This window comes from Nicotiana tabacum, chromosome 7 (genome assembly GCF_000715075.1).
Source record: "Nicotiana tabacum cultivar K326 chromosome 7, ASM71507v2, whole genome shotgun sequence".
Lineage (NCBI taxonomy): Eukaryota > Viridiplantae > Streptophyta > Magnoliopsida > Solanales > Solanaceae > Nicotiana > Nicotiana tabacum.
The window spans coordinates 142,629,339-142,648,943 of record NC_134086.1 but is presented as its reverse complement, the minus strand read 5'-3'; the positions used below and the strand labels follow the sequence as shown (position 1 = coordinate 142,648,943).

The 19,605-nt window shown below is 35.9% G+C and overlaps 2 protein-coding genes across 4 annotated transcripts; both read left to right on the top strand.

Moving 5' to 3' along the window:
* The first annotated feature begins 2,863 nt into the window (after nt 1-2,863).
* LOC107803313 (peptidyl-prolyl cis-trans isomerase CYP22-like) lies at nt 2,864-8,174 on the top strand. The gene is made up of 7 exons (XM_016627002.2): nt 2,864-3,188; nt 3,524-3,547; nt 3,702-3,789; nt 5,116-5,208; nt 5,730-5,762; nt 6,183-6,239; nt 7,649-8,174. Exons 1-7 carry the CDS (start codon nt 3,022-3,024, stop codon nt 7,757-7,759), a joined length of 573 nt encoding a protein of 190 aa, XP_016482488.1. The 5' UTR covers nt 2,864-3,021; the 3' UTR covers nt 7,760-8,174.
* Nucleotides 8,175-10,692: 2,518 nt separating this feature from the next.
* On the top strand, nt 10,693-13,811 carry LOC107803314 (uncharacterized). Of its 3 annotated transcripts, XR_001651997.2 has the most exons (6): nt 10,693-10,838; nt 10,950-11,047; nt 11,159-11,258; nt 12,453-12,635; nt 12,808-13,000; nt 13,371-13,667. XR_001651997.2 is itself a non-coding variant. In XM_016627003.2 (5 exons), exons 1-5 carry the CDS (start codon nt 10,782-10,784, stop codon nt 13,491-13,493), a joined length of 561 nt encoding a protein of 186 aa, XP_016482489.1. In that variant the 5' UTR covers nt 10,693-10,781; the 3' UTR covers nt 13,494-13,811. The 3 variants fall into 3 exon arrangements, 2 of the variants coding, with proteins under 2 accessions (XP_016482489.1, XP_075073885.1); XM_016627003.2 differs by lacking the exon at nt 12,808-13,000 and having other exon boundaries at nt 13,371-13,811; XM_075217784.1 differs by lacking the exon at nt 13,371-13,667 and having other exon boundaries at nt 12,453-12,677; nt 12,808-12,960.
* Nucleotides 13,812-19,605: the final 5,794 nt, after the last annotated feature.

Below are 19,605 nucleotides of genomic sequence, written 5' to 3'. Positions count from 1 at the left end.
TCGACAAAAAAAATGAAAAAAACTATTTTTGTATCTACAATTCTCAAAAACACCATTACTGACACAAAAACCCTAATAAATAACTAAAATCTCTATAAAAGAGTAACTCGAGACATACCAGTAAAGGAGTAACTCGAGACAACACTCTTGCTAATGGAGCAATCGATTTTGAAAGGGGAAGAGGATAGACGGAGACGGGAGTGAGGTTAGTGTTTTTTTACTGAGGGATGTAAAGATTAAAGGTAATTATATAGATTGGGCATTTTAATCTTGAACCCGATTTGTTTGATTTGGATTTACCCGGTACACATGGATCTTACGTGGACAATAATTCCATATGGAAGAAACTTATTCGTCGGCGATTACATGTTAACAACGCTTGTATACACACGCTTGAGTTATAAAAGCCCGTATGTTTTTTGTGTCTAAGTGACACAATGATAACCTTGTTATGGGGTTCAAATGAAACAGACTCAAGATTAAGTGTCATAGCAAAAGTGAGGACAAGTTTAATGGCCTGCCAATGTATTCTGCCTTCTTCTTAATACTCTTGATAGGTAATCCATAACAAGGACAAACAATAAAAGGAAAATTGGATTTTCTTGCCTTAGACTCATCTTCCCAGCAAAGTACCCATATCCTATCTCATTTACCTTCACAAAAAATCTAGTGGATGTGAAGTATGTCATAATCCTTTGAGTAAAACTTGCTGAGAATCCATACTTTTCCATTGCCTCTTCAATAAAATCCCAACTACTCATGTCATATGCCTTTCTCAAATCAATTTTTATCATACATCTATGAGAAGTCTTCCTATTGTAGTGCCTTAACAAATCATGTCAAATAAGTACATTGTGAACCAATGACCTCCCTGCAACAAATGATTTTTGGTTATCAACTACTAAATGAGTGATTGCCTTCTTTAATCTGGTACAGAGCATCTTGGAGATACATTTGTGCAATACATTTGTAACAAGAGATGAGTCTATACTGGCTAGCATTTTCTGGAACTTTGACTTTTGGAATCATGGAAACCATGGTAGCATTCACTTGATTCAATAGTTTCCCATTGTTAGAATATTATAACACTGCTCCAGTTATGTCTTTGCATATTATTTTTCATGCAGCTTTATAAAATTCACTTCCATATCCATTCAGACAAGGACTCTTATTACTATCTGTTCCAAATATAGCTTTCTTAACATCCCTCTCTATGAAAGGCTCCACTAGCTTAATCTGTTTCTCTATGCTCAATGCTAGACCATTCTTGAGCAATCCTGCATGAGCTTTTGTTCTTATTGTTTCCTTTCTCCCCAATAGTTCTTCATAGTACTCCACCAATATTCTAGCTATAACATTAGGTTTTGTTTGCACCCTATTATTCTTATCTTGCGGCTGATAAATAACTTGTTGCATATTTCTATCCTATGTTTTATAACTCAGAAAAAACATTTTGTATTGTCATCACCTAGTCTGATCCATGCTGCCTTGCTTCTTTGTTGCATGAATAACCCAGCCAGATAAGATGATTATATGTACTTCTGATACTTTACTTTTTCATTTTGTTGAAGCACTAGATCCAAAGGGTTGGCTTGCAAAGATCTTTGAGCCAGAACTAGAAATTCCCTATCTTCACTTGCCTCTGTTAAAATGTTTATGAAATGTTGCATATTCAGCTCTTTCAGCTTCCTTTTTAGTAACTTAAACTTTTTTACTACACGCAACATTTTACATCCATCTACTTGGACTTCCACACCTCTTTACTTTCTCAACAAATTGAACCAAACGTTATAAAATTGAAATGGCTTCTTAACTCTATGAGGTGTACTCAACATGGCAACCTTAATTGGGCAGTGCTCGCATATGCTTTTAGGCAGAAATGTGGCTGCATATGCAGTCATGTTAATAAGCCACTCATTGTTCACAAAAGCCAGTCTATTTTTGAAAACACCCTTTGATCTCCTTATTTGTCATTCCATGAATATCAACTACCATGAGTTGGTAGTTTTAGCAATCCACATGATTCCATACAAGTGTGAAAGTCCAGTATCTCTGCTAAATTTACATTGCTAATGCACTCTTTGTAGTCTGATATGGAACTCCATATGAAATACTGCATATAAAAATACACATATCAATATTTCGATAAGAGCGTCTGAAATAGCTACCGTAGCGTTAAAGTGAAAAAGGGCTATGTTTTAGTAATATAAAAATTCATTCTTTTAATAAAAATCAGAATCATGGTAAATGATACTCCCTCCGTTTCAAGGTAGATGACTTAGTTTGACTTGCCACAAAGTATAAGAAAAAAAGAAGATTATTGAAACATAACTTTGTGGGGCTATGACATTGGTGTGACTATAACAACTTCTCATTAACAATATAATGGGTAAAATGAATAATTTAAAGTTGAATTGTTTCTAAATATAGAAATCTGTCATTCTTTTTGGAATGAACTAATAAGAAAAGTGTGTCATTTAAATTGAAACGGAGGGAGTAATTCATAACAAAAATTTTATTAATTTAGAGCCCGTTTGGACATAAAAAATTTCCCCTTTTTTCTATTTTTTTAAACTTTTTTCCGAAATCGGCGTTTGTTCATAAAATTTCCAATTTTCACCTAGAAATACATTTTGGAAATTTTTGAAAATTTGAAAAACTCCAAAAAGTCGTTTTTCATGGTCAAATCAATCACAAAACTTTAAAAACAACCCAAAATTATATTCATGGTCAAACACAATTCTAAATTTCAAATACCATTTCACCTAAAAAAAAAAAAAAATTCACCCTGTTTTGAAATTTTACAATTCTAATGTCCAAAGAACTACTTGTTTAAACATCAAAATAGGTTTTAATTTTCACAGTCGTCGCGTAAGGAATAAGGATTTGAAAAACTCCCTTTTTGTTGTGCAAAACCGAAGAAGGAATATTTTAAAGTAGGACATTGGCTACTGGAAAACTCCCAAGAGCAGCAGCAACGCGAATTCTTCCGCTAATCGCAGCTTTTGTACTTCCAATAAAATGGCGTCGGGCGGCGTGGGAGGAGGAGTCGTGGAGTGGCACCTAAGGCCACAAGTACAAAAGAACCCAGTTGTGTTTTTTGACATAACCATCGGCAACATCCCTGCTGGTCGCATCAAGATGGAGCTCTTCGCCGATATCGCTCCCAGAACTGCTGAGAATTTCAGGTGTAAACCCTTCTCAAAAAGAAATAAATTTTAACTATGTTAACGAGGGGATAATATTTCATACTCCTTTGTAGGTCTCTACCCTCGTCTCATTAGAGGCTAACACATACAAGTGAACCCCCACTATTTACTTGCATTTAAGTGTGTAAAAACTAATCAAACGGAATAATTAACGGAAGGTGTTAGGTAGTTAGTGATATTGATATATAAGCTTAATCCCTTTTGCAGATTTTTTGTAATTCGGGCAGTTGCCCGTGTCTAACTAGGGAGTTCAATTTTATACTTATTAACTACTAAGTTCTATTCTAAAGTTGTTTTGATTGCTTCATTTGCAGGCAACTGTGCACGGGAGAATTCAGGTTAGTTTGTCAAATTTTGTTTTGTGTACCATTCCCTTTTGGTTGTATATGATGCTAACTCTTGGTTTATGAAAGGATTATTGGGGATTATATTACTACTTCCTAGTGGCTTTTGCTTATGTTGTCGTACTCATCTTCAAATTTGGTTTTGCAGGAAAGCAGGAGTACCACAAGGTTTCAAGAATTGTCAGTTCCATAGGGTGATTAAGGACTTCATGATTCAAGGTGGTGATTTCCTAAAGGTTGCTTTCTCTAGCCTTAGCCTTGTACTAGGTTTTTATATTGAGATTTGTTTTATAATGAAGATTCCCAGTTCCATAGGAACTGGGCTGATTGACGACTTTATGAGGGGCTTTTCTCTGTCTGTGTGAGACCCTAACTATGTGCTTCTTTGGTTGAAAAGTGTGTGTTAACACCTGTTTGACATATATTTTAATTTCTCTGAGCATCTTGGTTTATATGCATCTGTCTCCCATAATTATTGGCGTGAGCATCCCTTGCACCTTCATCATTGCCCGCATCATCCGTCACTGAAAATGAGCATAGAGTTCTTTGTCAAGTAGTTCATTCTGAATGCAACCTTCCCTCGCTTAGTTTTCCTTGATTGCTTCATGTGAATCGTATAGGTACATTAACTTTTGCAAAAAAAATGGCAGTGCAGCCTAAAGAATGGCAAACTATAGACTACTGATAGAAATCTTTCGCAGTATTGTAAAAGATCTTTATGAACTTTCTTCATGAGAGACCCTCCATCACTTACGAAAATGCATAAAGTGTGCTCCCATTTTTTGATAAATGAAATGTCACCAATTGCAAAGTACTCCTTGTTCTTTTTTAAAATGATACACCTCCTGAGATGTCCCCTCTTCCTCCAAATGGGTTGCTACACCCAAAATGCAGCATATATTTCTTGTTAATCCTCCCAATAAAACTTCTAATATGCATTTAATGATTGCACATATGTAAGAATATTAAGAAAATGCTTTCTTTTCCGGAGTTTGACTTTGTCAGTTTCATTTTCATTAAATTCTTTCTAAGGATACACTTTATTTAGCCTTTCTATGTGTTTGCTTTCTCCTCTGTAAAAGAGAAATTATTTGCTTTGCTTGAGATTTGAAATCATGTCATGTAGAGTTAATCTCTCTAAATCATGATGCCCTTCAGCTTTCTGATTAAAAGAATTGATTCTTCACTTTAACCCTTCATCCCCCAAGAAAAAGAAAATAAATAAATAGAGAACTGGTGTATGCTATTAAACTCTAAAGTTTCCAATGAATCAAAGATTACGTATGCTGATAAGTTCTTTTGTTCACAATCAGTATTGGATATGTAGTCTGCTCCAAATTTTTCATTACTCAAAGGTGTAAATACCAGATGATTGTCAAAGTAGGAGTCCAATTCTGCGTATGAATCAGCTAACTATGAATTACATCTTGGACTGATATAAGTTCCTAATTATTCAGAGGTTATATATTTAGTTGTCAACTGGTTTTACTTCTGATCAACACAACATTAGCATTATTCTTAATCTATATTAACATTGTCTAATTCTTTCTTTTTACCTACAGGGAGATGGTAGTGGATGTGTTTCCATATATGGAAGCAAGTTTGAGGATGAAAACTTCATTGCCAAGCACACTGGTCCTGGCCTATTGTCAATGGTATATGTTCATTTCATGTGTCTCTTTGTTGCTAATGGGAATCACAGTTTGTTCTTTTTATTATGACAATCTGTGTAATTATTTTCTACTGAATTGTAAGCTTATCTTTCATTCATCTACTTTCCAAGTGAATAACCTGATGTAATAGCTTTTCATGTGAATGGTTACAATATATACTAATTGGGGCATATTATAGTATGGAGAACCTCATATACAAAAAGAAGCTATATGACTCTAATCACTTCCAAAAACAATCACTCCTTGGTGTCTCAGATTCCATGCACCAGAGCGAGGTAGAATTAAATTTTACCTTGGATATGTCAGGATTGTGTATTTGATGGCATAGACACTGATATGTAATGAATATGTTTGGTTTCATTACCTTCGTATTAGAGTTTTTGTATGCAATTATATCAATTTAAATTACTTGAAGAATGTTTAATCAACCGTGTGAAATTTGATTCTTCAAGCACATTCATACCTTCTATTTTGACGTAAATTGTGAAATCCTTATTTTGCAGGCAAATAGTGGACCAAATACTAATGGATGTCAGGTAAGTCATAAAGATCATTCATGTTATCAATGTACTCACCCTTAATTAAGTTTTAAGTTGTAAATGACACTGGGCACACAAACTAGATCCTGATCTGGCATAAATGAAAAAAAAAAGAACACCGTATAACCAAGACAGGACTTAGATTATGCTAGCATATTTGTGAAGTCAATGATCTTTAGGTTGATTCATAAAGTGGAATCCTTTCTCCTTAAGCAAAACAATTTGTCTCTGGGTAGATATGCGCCCCCCGCGCGCGTGCGCGCACACACACACACATATATATATATAACACACACACAATTTGAAGGCCTTATGTTTGAAAGCTCATTAGATCCGATCCACCTTATCTGGGGGAAAAAGTGGATTAGATCTGAGCAGAGCCCCTATGATTCTGATTCTATTGTTTGCTCCATGCAGTTCTTTGTCACATGTGCAAAGTGCGACTGGCTTGACAACAAGCATGTTGTTTTTGGGGTATGCTTTGCTTTTGCGTTAGCTTGTTGCATTTTTTGTTTATCCACGTTTCATATTAGAGGTCTCAGTTCAATTTGTTTTGTATCAACATCCTTGACTTGGTCCCATATTGTCTTTAGAGAACTCATTGATAGATTACCTGTCATCAGTGGTGGAGCCACGTTTACCTAATTGAATCCCCTTTGCCAAAAATTGCAGTGTGTATATATAGGTGAAAGATCTTTTTACGTGTATATTTATAAATTGTTGAGTCCTCCAGGCACAAGAACCTTTTTTAAATCTCCTTGATGAAATTCATGCCTCCGGCACTGCTGGTCATGACTAGTCACTTAATATGTTCATTATTTTAGTGGCAGATAGGGCGTACTAATGTTTCATGTGTCATCACTCATCAGATATTGTTATGGTTTACATAAATTGTATCCAATTCGCTCCCATATTTTATTCCAAATTGGTCACTTTTAATGACAAGAGGGGTTGCTCTGATGGTAAGCAACCCCCACTTCCAACCGAGAGGTTGTGAGTTCAGGTCTCCCCAAGAGCAAGGTGGGAAGTTCTTGAAGGGAAGGATGCCGGGGGTCTATTTGGAAACAGTCTCTCTACCCTAGGGTAAGGGTAAGGTCTGCATACACACTACCCTCCCCAGACCCCACTAAGTGGGATTATACTGGGTTGTTGTTGTTGTTGTTGTTGTTGTATACTCTAATAAATAAGCTAGCATTTGGCCATAGATTCCCAAATTTGTTTCGAAAAATTTGATTTGGGTGAAGTTTGGTTTGAAGATGAAAATGTGTTTGGACATACGTTTTCAAAACATATTTCCCAGAATTATTTTGGAAAAACATGTAAATTACCCGTTTGGCCATAGATTTTGCCAAAATAAACTTGCGTTTTATTTGACAAACACATGTTTGGCCATAGATTTTGCCTATATTTTGGCAAAATCTCAAATCCCAAATCCTAAAACCAGCTCAATAGCTGGTTTTAGGCCAAATCCCTAATAATACACATATTTTTCCAAAATAAATTTGGAAAATATGTTTTGAAAACGTATGTCCAAACACATTTTCATCTTCAAACCAAATTTCACCCAAATCAGATTTTTCAAAACAAATTTGGGAATCTATGACCAAAAGCTAGTGTTTGTAAAGATTTTGGCCCAAAACCAGCTTTTGGGATTTTGCCAAAATATAGGCAAAATCTATGGCCAAACATGTGTTTGCCAAATAAAACCCAAGTTTATTTTGATAAAATTTATGGCCAAACGGGTCCTTAAATATCCGGCTATGAGCTTATCCATTGTGTCAACCATTTGGCAATTGATTTTCATCTAAAATTAAGAAACTTCTTATTGAGTTCTTTTCCGTTCTTATGTCATAAATTTATTTGTTTTTCTGCTTTCTTTACAGCGTGTTCTTGGAGATGGTCTTTTAGTGGTCAGAAAGATTGAGAATGTGGCTGTTGGAGCTAACAACAAACCGAAGCTGGCATGCATGATTGCTGAATGTGGGGAGATGTAACTGGTGAAGACGAAATATACACATAGTGATTGGTGTATTGACACTAAGGTTTCAGCACATGAAAGCAGTGATCTGTACCTGGTTACATTTCCTTGGCTTAGTCTAGAGGGCCTGTTAAGTTGATTCATGAGCTCTTAATGATTTTTTTTGGGAATAGACAGTGGACTATCTCTTTCTCTCTCTTCCTCAGGGTGAACTATTGGAGTATAAAATTTAGTCTCAAAAGCTTTTTTGCTTGAGCTTGAGTTGGTCCTATGCTCACATTTAGTGAATCCTCTAGACTCTAGTAATCATACTTTTGAGATTCCCACTTCCATGACACGAGAATACATCATTACCGTTCTTTTTCTTTGAAGAAGAATTACCTTAATAGATGTCTATTCAGGCGCTTAAATTAATATTTATAATCCTTGTATAATATGTTTATTTGTGTAAAGATCTCTTTTTTCAAATACACATGGGTCCTGTTCGAAGTGGAATTTAGAGTAGTTCATCATAGGGAGTCCAATTTTCCATTACGGTCAAGTGGCTATTTGTAATATTTAAGCCACGACAACATTTTAATTAGTTATTTTGGGGTAGCTAGAATGAGAATTCATCAGCTTTAATTGAGCAGTTAGCCGAAATATCTTTTATTTTCATTGTACTTTCTCGAACAAAGCCCATTTGAATTATACAGTTTCTAACTCATGCTTCAATTATACTTTTTCGAGCAATTTTCTTGGAGTTCCTAAAAGTTGTAACACATTCATATCGAGATTCATGAGAAACTTTATCGAATGATCCTCCTCACACCTTACTATTTGGATTCCATGTGTTCCATATCGAGATATGAACATATGGAGATATCTCTGCAAGTTACAAAGAAAGTACTATATGCTTACTTAGTTGTACTTTGCCTAACGAGAAAAGGGTAAAATGTGATAACAATATGTTGTTATATACTTGAAAAGTCGATTTATTATGGTCACGCCCCCCCCCCAAAAAAAATGCAAAGATTTGTCTCAACAATTTCAGTGGTGTGTTGTTTTAAGGAATACAAAAAATATGCAAAATACATTTGTAGAATGCGACTTACGAATAAACCATAACGGAAATAATATATGAAAATCATTTATGATATATGCAGCAAGTCGTAGTTGTAAATAAGTTGTATTCGTAAGTTGGTCTTATAATGCATTTGACTAGGGGCAACAGAAGAATATAGAAACTATGAGTTCGGCGGAACACAATAGCTTTGGTCCAAATTATATACTATTTATCTTAAGAAAATTTATTAAATATATATAAATTATTAATTTAGAAACTAATATTAGTAACTTAAAAGATTTGGAATCCCGAAACCATAAACTTTAAATTCTGACTTTACCTTAGTATAAATCGCAGCAAAGCATTTGCATTAGATGAATGGACTTAGAAACTATAAAAATGTTAGCGACTTATAAACGCTAGATGAATGGACTAAGAAACTATAAAAAATTTAGCGGCTTATAAACGCATTTATTGAATGCGACTTATATATCGCAATTTATGAATGCAATTTATAAGTCACAATTTGAGAACTCATAAATGTCGTTTGTCATATACGACTCAGAGCCTGTTTGACCAAGTTTTTTGGGAGGCCAAAAGTATTTTTTTACCCCAAAAAAGTACTTTTTTAAAAATTTAAGCTGTTTGGCCAAGATAAAGAAGTATTTTTGGCCAGCAGCAGAAGCAGTTTTTTGGCTTTTGTGAAGAAGCAGAAAATTCTAGCTTCTTCCTAGAAGCACAAGCAGAAAATTAATTTATTCAAGACAAAACTATCCTCGCCTTAAAATTTATACTTTTCAAATTATCGTTTACTAATTTAAGTTTTCTTTTCATATTTGTTTCTGATTTTATCATTCTATTAAATTTAAAGATATCATATACATGAATCATATTGTAATTTTCCAAATTCTTTATTGACTTTTCTTGTTTTTTTTTTTTTGATGTGATGTCTTGTAACTTTTCAAATTATCTTCTTCTTTCTTCACATTAAAGCAAATTATTTACCTCCTTCTTTGGATTGCCAATTCTCTTCCTACAAACAATCATATATAATTTCTTATGTTATAGACTATTAGTTCTCGAATCTTTAAAACAGTTATCAAATCTAATTTGTGAAAAATACCTACAAATGGGTAACAAAATTTACAATTTCATCGCATAATCTATCTATATATTATTAAAAGATGAAGAAAAAAACATCCACATTAAGCCAAGTGATAGTCTCACAATAGACTGCTAGGCAATTCACGACAATGTTGATTAAGTTAGGTAATAATTAGTTTCTAATTTAAATTTTTTAAAAATTAAATTATACATTATGTGTTGCTAATAATTAGTTACTTTTTAAAATTATTTTTATTTTACGCTCAATGCCAATATTTCAAGTTTGTCACTCATAATCATCTAGTTACAACTTACAACTACCATGATTGTACATAATTTCATCCGACGATATTCTTCTACCGATAAGGAATTAAACTATTATGCTTATTATGCTAATGAAGATATTACTGCAAAGATTGAGGAATGAGATGTATCTCCATATATTCTTTTAGAAATGCAAGGCAAATCTTTACTTTACTTATTATTTTATGGTGAATTATCAATATATAGTAATTTGTGAAATAAATGTATTTTGATTATTCAAATCATTGTGTAATAATAAGTAATTATACTAGATAATATTATATATTTTGGTATAACTATATATGTAAAATTGAGTTAAATCTTTATTATGTTTGTTTACTTTTATATTTTATATTTTAATTAAATAAAATAAAAAATAATAAAAGTCTCTTACAATAAATATATAAGTTTATTTTTCTCTTTAAAATAATTATAGAATTTTGATATTATCTTTTTTGGTAATTTAATACTCAAAAGCACTATTGAGCAAACATATTTTTACAAAAAGTATTTCTGTAGGGAGAGAATCCTCTTAGTTTAGCTTAAGATAACAACATTAACCGATCACAGTAGCAAAGGAACCCCCATGGCTCCTGTGGCACCCAGATCTGGAGACGCCATTTTCGCCAATGTTGAACGAGTGGTAAACAGTAAACACAACTACGATCGTGCTTTTTATTATTTTGAATTTCCGTTCGTTTCAGTATAAACTGCACTCTAATTCTTATATTATTTTGTTTTTTTGGTGTGAAAGAACGCAGAGCTTTTCACTCTAACATACGGAGCAATCGTGCGGCAACTGCTGACTGATCTAGAGGAGGTTGAGGAGGTCAACAAACAGCTTGATCAAATGTAATATTAATCTTTTACCCTTTTATTGATTTTATTTTAATCTAGGTTTCTTGGTAGTGCTATATATAGAAGTGTCAAATGCATTAAGTTGAAGGCTCACTAAATTTGCAGGGGTTATAATATAGGAATTAGGCTGATTGACGAGTTTCTAGCAAAGTCTAATGTTTCAAGGTGTGTTGATTTCAAGGAGACTGCTGAAGTCATTGCCAAGGTCTCTCTCTCTCTTCTAAAGAACTATATCTGTATATTTTGCCATTTAAGAAAAAAGACTTATGTGTATGTGAAATTTATGCTGTTTGAGCTATGGTTTCCTTAAGTTTATTCCTCCTATGAATGTTTTTCTCAGAGTCATTATTTGAAGTGGCTTCACAAAGCATTATTCTTGGTTTATTATGTTTCACATACTAAATAGTGGATGGTGTATTTCTTTTTCGCAGAAATTTGCAGCTGCTGCTTATTTATCTGCCTCTTTGAGTGATAGTATCTATTTAGCTTTGCTGTTGAATTTATGCTCTTGCAGAAATTTTTTCCGCCAGTCATTTCTATTAGGTTACGCAAGGATAATTAACGTCACATCACATTTGAAGTTGAATATATCGACAACTTTCTCTACCGTACAGTGAAATTTAGGTGTAAGACAACAATGAACAGCTTTCATATTCAACAGCTGTAGTAACATTACTAGTAGTTATTTTTAGTTGCCAAGAGCTGTCCTATCATTGTCCTAGCATTCAATAAACAAGAATCATTCACAGCAACAGAGAGTAGAAGAGAAAAGCAGAAGACGAGCCTTGAAAGAAGAATGAGTCAGCTTGAAGAAGAAAAACAGTAAGAAAGAAGCAAATAGAAGAAGAAGAGGGGACAATAAAGAGAGCATTGAAGCATATCTGGAGAGGAATCCTAGTATTTATATGACGAAAGGCCCTTCTTATCCTATTTAAAGAGAGCATTGAAGCATATCTGGAGAAGAATCCTAGTATTTATATGACGAAAGGCCCTTCTTATCCTATATCCCCCCTTTCTTCATCGTTTAAAGTCAACATTAAAGAAGCGACTGCTTCTTGCTTGGATCGCTTTGCGCCTTATTGTCCGAAGCACATGCTTCTTCGGAGTTGCTTCACTTCATGCTTGTGAATGGAGGACCTCTTGCTTCGCAGCACCTATTATTTTAAGATGGAATGAAAGTAAGAGCCTAGGCTTCTAGTTGATATTGTGGGATGAGGAGATAAATTGTACTCCCCCCTCAATATGCATGAGCTGAGAACCTTAGCTGACAAGTACTTGGCATAGAAATTTGGTAGTGTTTATATAGTACTTCAGTGGCTTTATAATTTTTGGGCCTGTAGATGTCAGTGCTTAAAGTGCTTATTGACCGAACATGGTTTCTTGTTGCTCATGTAAACAGGTTGGTCTCAAAATGTTCCTAGGAGTGACTGCGTCAGTGACAAATTGGGATGTTGAGGGAACAACGTGCAGTCTAATTTTGGAGGACAACCCTTTGGTAGACTTTGTTGAGCTCCCTGATACCTGTCAAGGTCTATATTATTGTAACATCTTAAGTGGAGTAGTCAGGGGAGCATTGGAGATGGTAAGCCTCATCTCTCGATGCAAACTGATTATCCAATCAATGGTATAATTTCTTGTAATGAACTATCTTGTGCATAACATGCATCGCCTCAATGTGTTCTCCTGAAATGGAGAGTATTGTGTGCATGAGTGTCTTTACTTTTCTTTCCTTATTTTATTCCTCTTTGGTGCAGGAAGATGCTTAACTTTAAGCAATATGGAATGAACTAGCTTGCTATTCAACCTGCTCTTTCCCACATTATTTTACAGCGTCTTGGTGTTTTATTTCGAGTCATTTACTATTGCTGTTACCAACTGGTCGTTATTGGATCCGTGCTACAGTAGATCCACATAAAATTTGATGTCATTCTCTTGCTTTGCTATGTGGTAAGAGTAAAGTGGTTATTTTCATAATCTGTCATGAACATAGCTCTCTTTTGGATTAAAGGTGCTCCGGAAGTGTCAAAAAAATTAAGAAACAAAGAGATTTCTCTTTAATCCATACATTTTTCAACTCCCTCAAACGCTCTTCTATTTCTAACCCTCCAAATTGTCCCCTTAAGGCCTATAGGTGCTATTTCCCAAGGAAGCAATCAATGGAGTCAACACATTGATATGAGAAAGAATAATATTCTGTGCAAACTTCCTGGGTTTATATGAATAACTAGGATCTGTTAAAATTTTGAGATTGTTGAATCTGCTTTAGACTAAAATTTGCTGCAATGACAATCTTTATCTCTGTTTTCCCTGCGGTCAGGTGTCAATGAAAACAGAGGTCACATGGCTTCGTGATATGCTTAGAGGGGATGATGCATTTGAGTTGCAGCTGAAGCTTCTGAAGCAAGTTCCTGAGGAGTACCCTTACAAGGATGACGAGTAACATGCTTTTTTGATGCTTGATATTATGCACATGCAATATAAGAAGATTCCTTTCCAGGCATATGTTAAAAGTATTTTCTGTTACTTTAGTGTCTTCCAAATTTTCCATTGCGGTAAAACAACTCATTTTAGTAAAATCTCCAACTTTGCCTTGGTTCACCTAAGGTTTTTGCCATATTCCTCTTATGCCTGTTAACGGGTTGAATAGTTGTATTGTCATCTCCATTCATCTCCCAAACGTGTACATGGATGTGAATGTCTCAGTTGGAACATTCATTGTGCCTTGGTTGAACAATAGAATAGAGAGCTATTTTCGTGATGTTGAGAACCTATTATGGAGAATTAGGATGGCCCTCTGTTAATTAGTACAATTTTAGGAGTCTAAAGATACATTCTTAAATCTTATTGGGCAATTGTGCCTAGTACGCAAAGGAAACTGGAATTCTACGACAATCTCAAGCGGAGGCCTCATTGTGCCGACTAGCGTACTCCAACTCTGTAACATACTGATCTCTGGCGAGGCCAGAAAATTATTCAAGGGTGTTCAAACTTGAACACGAAAAAATAAATGTGGAGCTGCAGGTTCGATCCTGCATCCTTGAAGCAATTTTGACCACCCTTTGCCACTGGGCTATAACTCTTCATTGTTACAAGGGTGTTCAATATGTATTACATATATATAAATCCTAATATTTTACCTATATACACGGTATTATTTTTCGACGAAGGGTGGTCAGTTGACCACCCTTGCTACCATGTAGCTTCGCCCCTGTGTGTGATCGAGTATGAGTAACGTGCAAAAGTTCTACTGTTAAGTGTTCAATTTCAGTTGAGTAGATGTGCTTTGTAAATTTGAGATTTATCTGTATGTACCAGATTGGAAGGACTCTCGTTCTTGGCTTTTAAAGGTCATTTTTCTTCATGCGCTGCTTCTAAATGTCACAATGTGTGAGACTACAGTGTTGCTTCCTGCACTTGACGTGAAACACAGCTTTCCAATTGAGATTAACATATCCAGATTAAGATTATGCGATCATGAAAATGATTTGAAGACCCAATAAAAGAAATCAATACTCTCTTGTCTGTGCCTCGAAAAGCTTCATCAAGTTTTACCAGCTTTCCAACAGTTCGTCATACGAAATTAACACTATGTTAAGTTGAATTGGAAAAATGAAATAACCACTTGGAGCAGGTTTTTTTGAGTTACTAAATGTTACGATCAGAATACAATGGGAGCTGATAAGCAGTCACGTGAGATGCACGTGTGCAGAAGTTAGTTAGACAACTAGTTTTCTGGAAGTTAGTTATAGTTTGTTAATTTGTTACAAGTAGCTACAGCTGAATTCCTCTCATATAAGCTGAAATCACAGCTATTGTAATGCTCAATGAATTGTATTAGATTCTCAATGGAATATCTCTCCTTTTCTCTCTAAATTCTCGGAATCATTTCTCTTCCTAAGGCATCTGTTCAAGAGCAATTCTCTTCATTTGCTCTTTAGGATACTTAGATTTCCTTTAATTTCATTTGTTGGTATCATTGGTATCAGAGCAGATCTTTTCCTTGGATCTGTGAATCGAAAATGGGGGAACACAACACCAGAATTCAGGAACTACGTCGAGATTGTGATGCTCTTCGAGGATCATTCGAAGGAATCGCTGGATCAGTGGAGGAATTGAGTAGATCTATGTATGAAAGGCTCACACACTCGATGGAAGAATTTAAGAAGATTCTACTTACAAATGGAGGTAATGCATGAAATGTTGTTGAAGAAGAGGTAACAACAACAGAAAGGGGTCAACGAAGGGAAGAATATGAACTGCCTACTAGGAGCCATCGGCTGGAGTTTCCTAAATTGATGGAACTGGGCTTCGTGGCTGGTTGTATCAATGTGAGCAATTCTTTGAAGTCGATCAGACCCCTGAAGCTTCGAAGGTGAAGTTGGCTTCTTCTCGATTGGCTGGAAAGGCTCTTCAATGGCATCGGGTGTATATGAAAACTCGACTGTCAAGGGACTGGCCTAATTGGGGAGAGTATGTGAGGTGCTTGTATGCAAGGTTTGGATCAGAATTGTTTGATGATCCAGTGGGTGATTTGAAGGATCTTAGACAGGTATATTCTGTGCAAGATTATGTAGACTTATTTGATGAACTATTAATTAGAGTCGAGTTGAATGAAGAATATGTTGTTAGCTGCTTTCTTAGAGGTCTTAAACCTGAGATTGGTTTGCCTGTCAAAATGTTTGCACCTAGATCTTTGCAGAAAGCTATTAGCCTTGCTAGAATCCAAGAACAAACTTTAAAAAATACCCTTGTTCTTTCTACACCTAGAACAATTCATAGATCCTTTGTCTATCCCACTTACTCACAAAACCCATTCCCAAACCACTCTAAACCAAATCCATCTTTCCAAAAAAAACAAGGTTCCTACTCAGGAACAACTAAGCCATCCTACAGAAACCCAAGACTTTTAAGCCCTGCTGAAACAGAGGAGAAAGGGTTAATGGGTTGTGCTTCAACTGTGATGAAAAGTATGTTCCAGGCCATGTATGTGCAAAGAGAAGGCAGTTGTTTTCTATTGAGGTGATAGAACCTGAGGAAGAAGGAAATGGTGAAGAAGACACCTTGTTTGATCCCTCTGAATTACTGAACATGGAAGGATTTGCCTATGATGTTGATTCTGATGGTTCAATCCTACCTCATGTTTCTGTACATGCTATGACTGGCACTGAGGATTTCAGAACCATGTTCAGGACTATGAGAGTGACTGGATCAGTCAAAGGCAAGGCAGTGAAAATCTTGATTGACACTGGTAGTACCCACAATTTTATGGACTTTAATAGTGCAAAGAGATTAGGATGCTATCTAACAGTGATTCATCCATTTGTTGTGTTTGTAATTGATGAGAATAGAATGTATAGTAAAGCCATTTGCAAGGGGTTCATCTGAAAAATGCAGGGAGTTCAGTTCATGTCTGCTATGCTGACTCTTCCTCTTGGTGGCTGTAACATGGTTTTAGGAGTGCAGTGGCTGGTGACATTTTATGGAATTTCAGGAAATTGAAGATGGAGTTCACAATTGGAAGTCAGAAGATGTCACTAAGGGGCACTCAGTCTCCTTCTATGAAATTAGTAGGACATGGTCAGATGGACAAAGTTTTGGCCAAACCTGCTGAATTATCAATGATGTCCTTGGGAGTAGTAGCTGCAGAATGTGAGACTGAACCTTGTTTATGGGGGTTAGGAGAATAGGTAGACATGGTAGTAAACAAGGAAGGGTTGCAGAAATTATTAAAGGAGTACAGTGATTTGTCTGAGGTCCCTAGAGAGCTACTACCACCAAGATAGCATGATCATAGAATTGTCTTGAAGGAGGGCACTTCCCTTGTCAATATTAGACCTTATAGGTATCTCACTATACAGAAAGAGGAAATTGAGAAGATAGTTGAGGAGTTGATGTCTGCTGGTGTGATTAGGAACTACACAAGTCCCTATTCATCACCCATTGTTATGGTTAAGAAGAAAGATGGGAGTTGGAGGATGTGTGTAGACTATAGGGAACTCAATAACTATACAGTTAAGGACAAGTTTCCAATACCAGTGATAGAGGAGTTATTAGATGAGTTACATGGTGCCAGGTTCTTCTCAAAGCTGGATCTCAGATCAGGATACCATCAAATTAGGATGTGGGAAGATGACATTCCCAAAATAACATTTAGAACTCATCATGGCCACTTTGAGTTCTTGGTCATGCCCTTTGGCCTTACTAATGCCCCCTCTACCTTCCAAAGTTTGATGAATCAAATTTTTATGTCTTACCTCAGGAAATTCCCTCTTGGTTTTCTTTGATGATATTTTGGTATACAGTTCTTCTTAGGAGGATCATCTTTCACATTTGGAGAAAGCTTTTCAGGTCTTAAGGACCAATGTTCTGTTTGTCAAGCAAAGCAAATGTGCTTTCGGAGAAACTCAAGTGGATTACTTAGGTCATGTAATCTCTGAACAAGGGGAGTCTATAGACACACAAAAGGTATCAGCAGTACTCAATTAGCCCACCAACCAACATCAAAGCATTGAGGGGATTCTTGGGTCTTACAGGTTATTACATGAGGTTCATAAAGGGCTATGGTTCTGTTTCTAGACCTCTAACTGACCTCTTGAAGAAAGGTTGTTTTGCATGGAATGAAGCTGCAACTATAGCATTTAATACACTAAAGGAGATGATCACTTCAACTCCTATCTTGGCCCTGCCAGATTTCTCTAAGGAATTCATTGTTGAAACGGATGCATCAGGAGAAGGCATTGGTGCAGTGCTCACTGCTCACTCAAGATGGTCGACCTATAACTTTTTTCAGCAAAGGATTATCATAAAGAAACAAGGCTTTGAGCCCGTTTGGCTTAGCTGATTTAGAATAGCTGATAAGCATTAGGTGTTGAAAAGCACTTTTAAGTGTTGAAGCTGATTTAAAAAATAAGCAGTTACGTGTTTGAATAAAAGTGCTGAAATTAATAATAAGTAGCTGAAGAACTGGGTATACAAAGAGTTTTGTTTTAAAAAGAAGTATTTTAGGGATAGAATAGTAAATATTTTGGTCAAACTTAAAGTGCTTATAAGCTGAAATTTGATAAGTTGGGGGAGACCAACTTATGGCTTTTGGCTTATTTTTGGCTTATAAGCACTTAACTTATAAGCATTTTTAATTTTACCAAACGCGTAGATAAGCCAAAAAGTGTTTATAAGCCAGTTTGACCAGCTTATAAGCTTAGCCAAACACCCTATTTGTCAGTTTATGAAAGGGAGCTTATGGCATTGGTATGTGTTGTGCAAAAATGGAGACCATATCTGCTAGGTAGGCACTTTACTATTAAGACTAACCACCACAGTCTTAAGTACCTACTTGAGCAGAGAATTACTACACCAAGTCAGCAGAAGTGGCTTGTTAAACTGCTTGGGTATGATTACAGCATATCTTACAATAGTGGGAAGGAGAACATTGTTGCAGATGGTCTATCGAGGAAGGAAGAGGCAGTACAACTTTGTAGCATTTCTACTGTACACATGGACTTATTAGAAGAAGTCAAGCAATGGCAACATGATATTGTTCTACAAAAACTGAGAGAAAACTTGCTGACCACATCAATAGTCAAGCCTTACTACAAGTTTCAAGCAGGGATCTTAAGTAGAAAAGGCAGGATGATGATGGAAAACAATGAAGAATTGAAGGCCAAACTGATAGCCTTCTATCACAGTAGCTCCATTGGAGGACATTCTGGGATTACTGCTACCTTGAGCAGACTGAAACAAGATTTTTATTGGAAGAAAATGAAGCAGACTGTATACTCCTATGTGAGGGAGTGTGACATCTGTCAAAGGTGTAAGAATGAGAATTTGGCTTACCCAGGGTTGCTACAACCCTTACCTATTCCTGATAAGGTGTGGCAAGATGTTTCTATGGATTTCATAGAAGGGCTGTCAAAAGTCCATGGCAAGGAGGTTATCTTTATAGTGGTTGATAGGCTGAGGAAAGCTGCCCATTTTATGGCCCTAAAGCATCCTCATACTGATTTGGAGGTGGCTCAGATTTTCATGGACAATGTCTTTAAACTCCATGTGATGCCTAAGACTATAGTTTCTGACAGAGATGTAGTCTTCACTATCAAATTCTGGAAGGAGTTATTCAAGTTGCAGAAGGTTTCCTTGCTAACTTCAACTGCTTACCACCTTCAGATTGATGGCCAAACTGAGGTGGTCAACAGATGCTTGGAATGCTACCTCAGATGCATGACTTTTGATCGACCAAGAGAGTGGCCTAAATGGTTGTCATTGGCAGAATGGTGGTTTAACACTACCTATCACTCAGCCATTAAAATGACACCTTATGAGGTGGTTTATGGGCAGAAACCACCACCCTTGCTGCCCTATATGCCTTTTGACTCTCAATTGGATGTTGTTGACAGAAGTTTACAAGCAAGAGAAGCCACAATTAGAGCTGTGAAGTCTCATTTGCTGAGAGCTCAAAACAGAATGAAATCCCAAGCTGACAAGGGTATGACTGATAGAACTTATGCAGTAGGTGAATGTGTCTGTTAAGTTGCAGCCATACAAACAGTTATCTT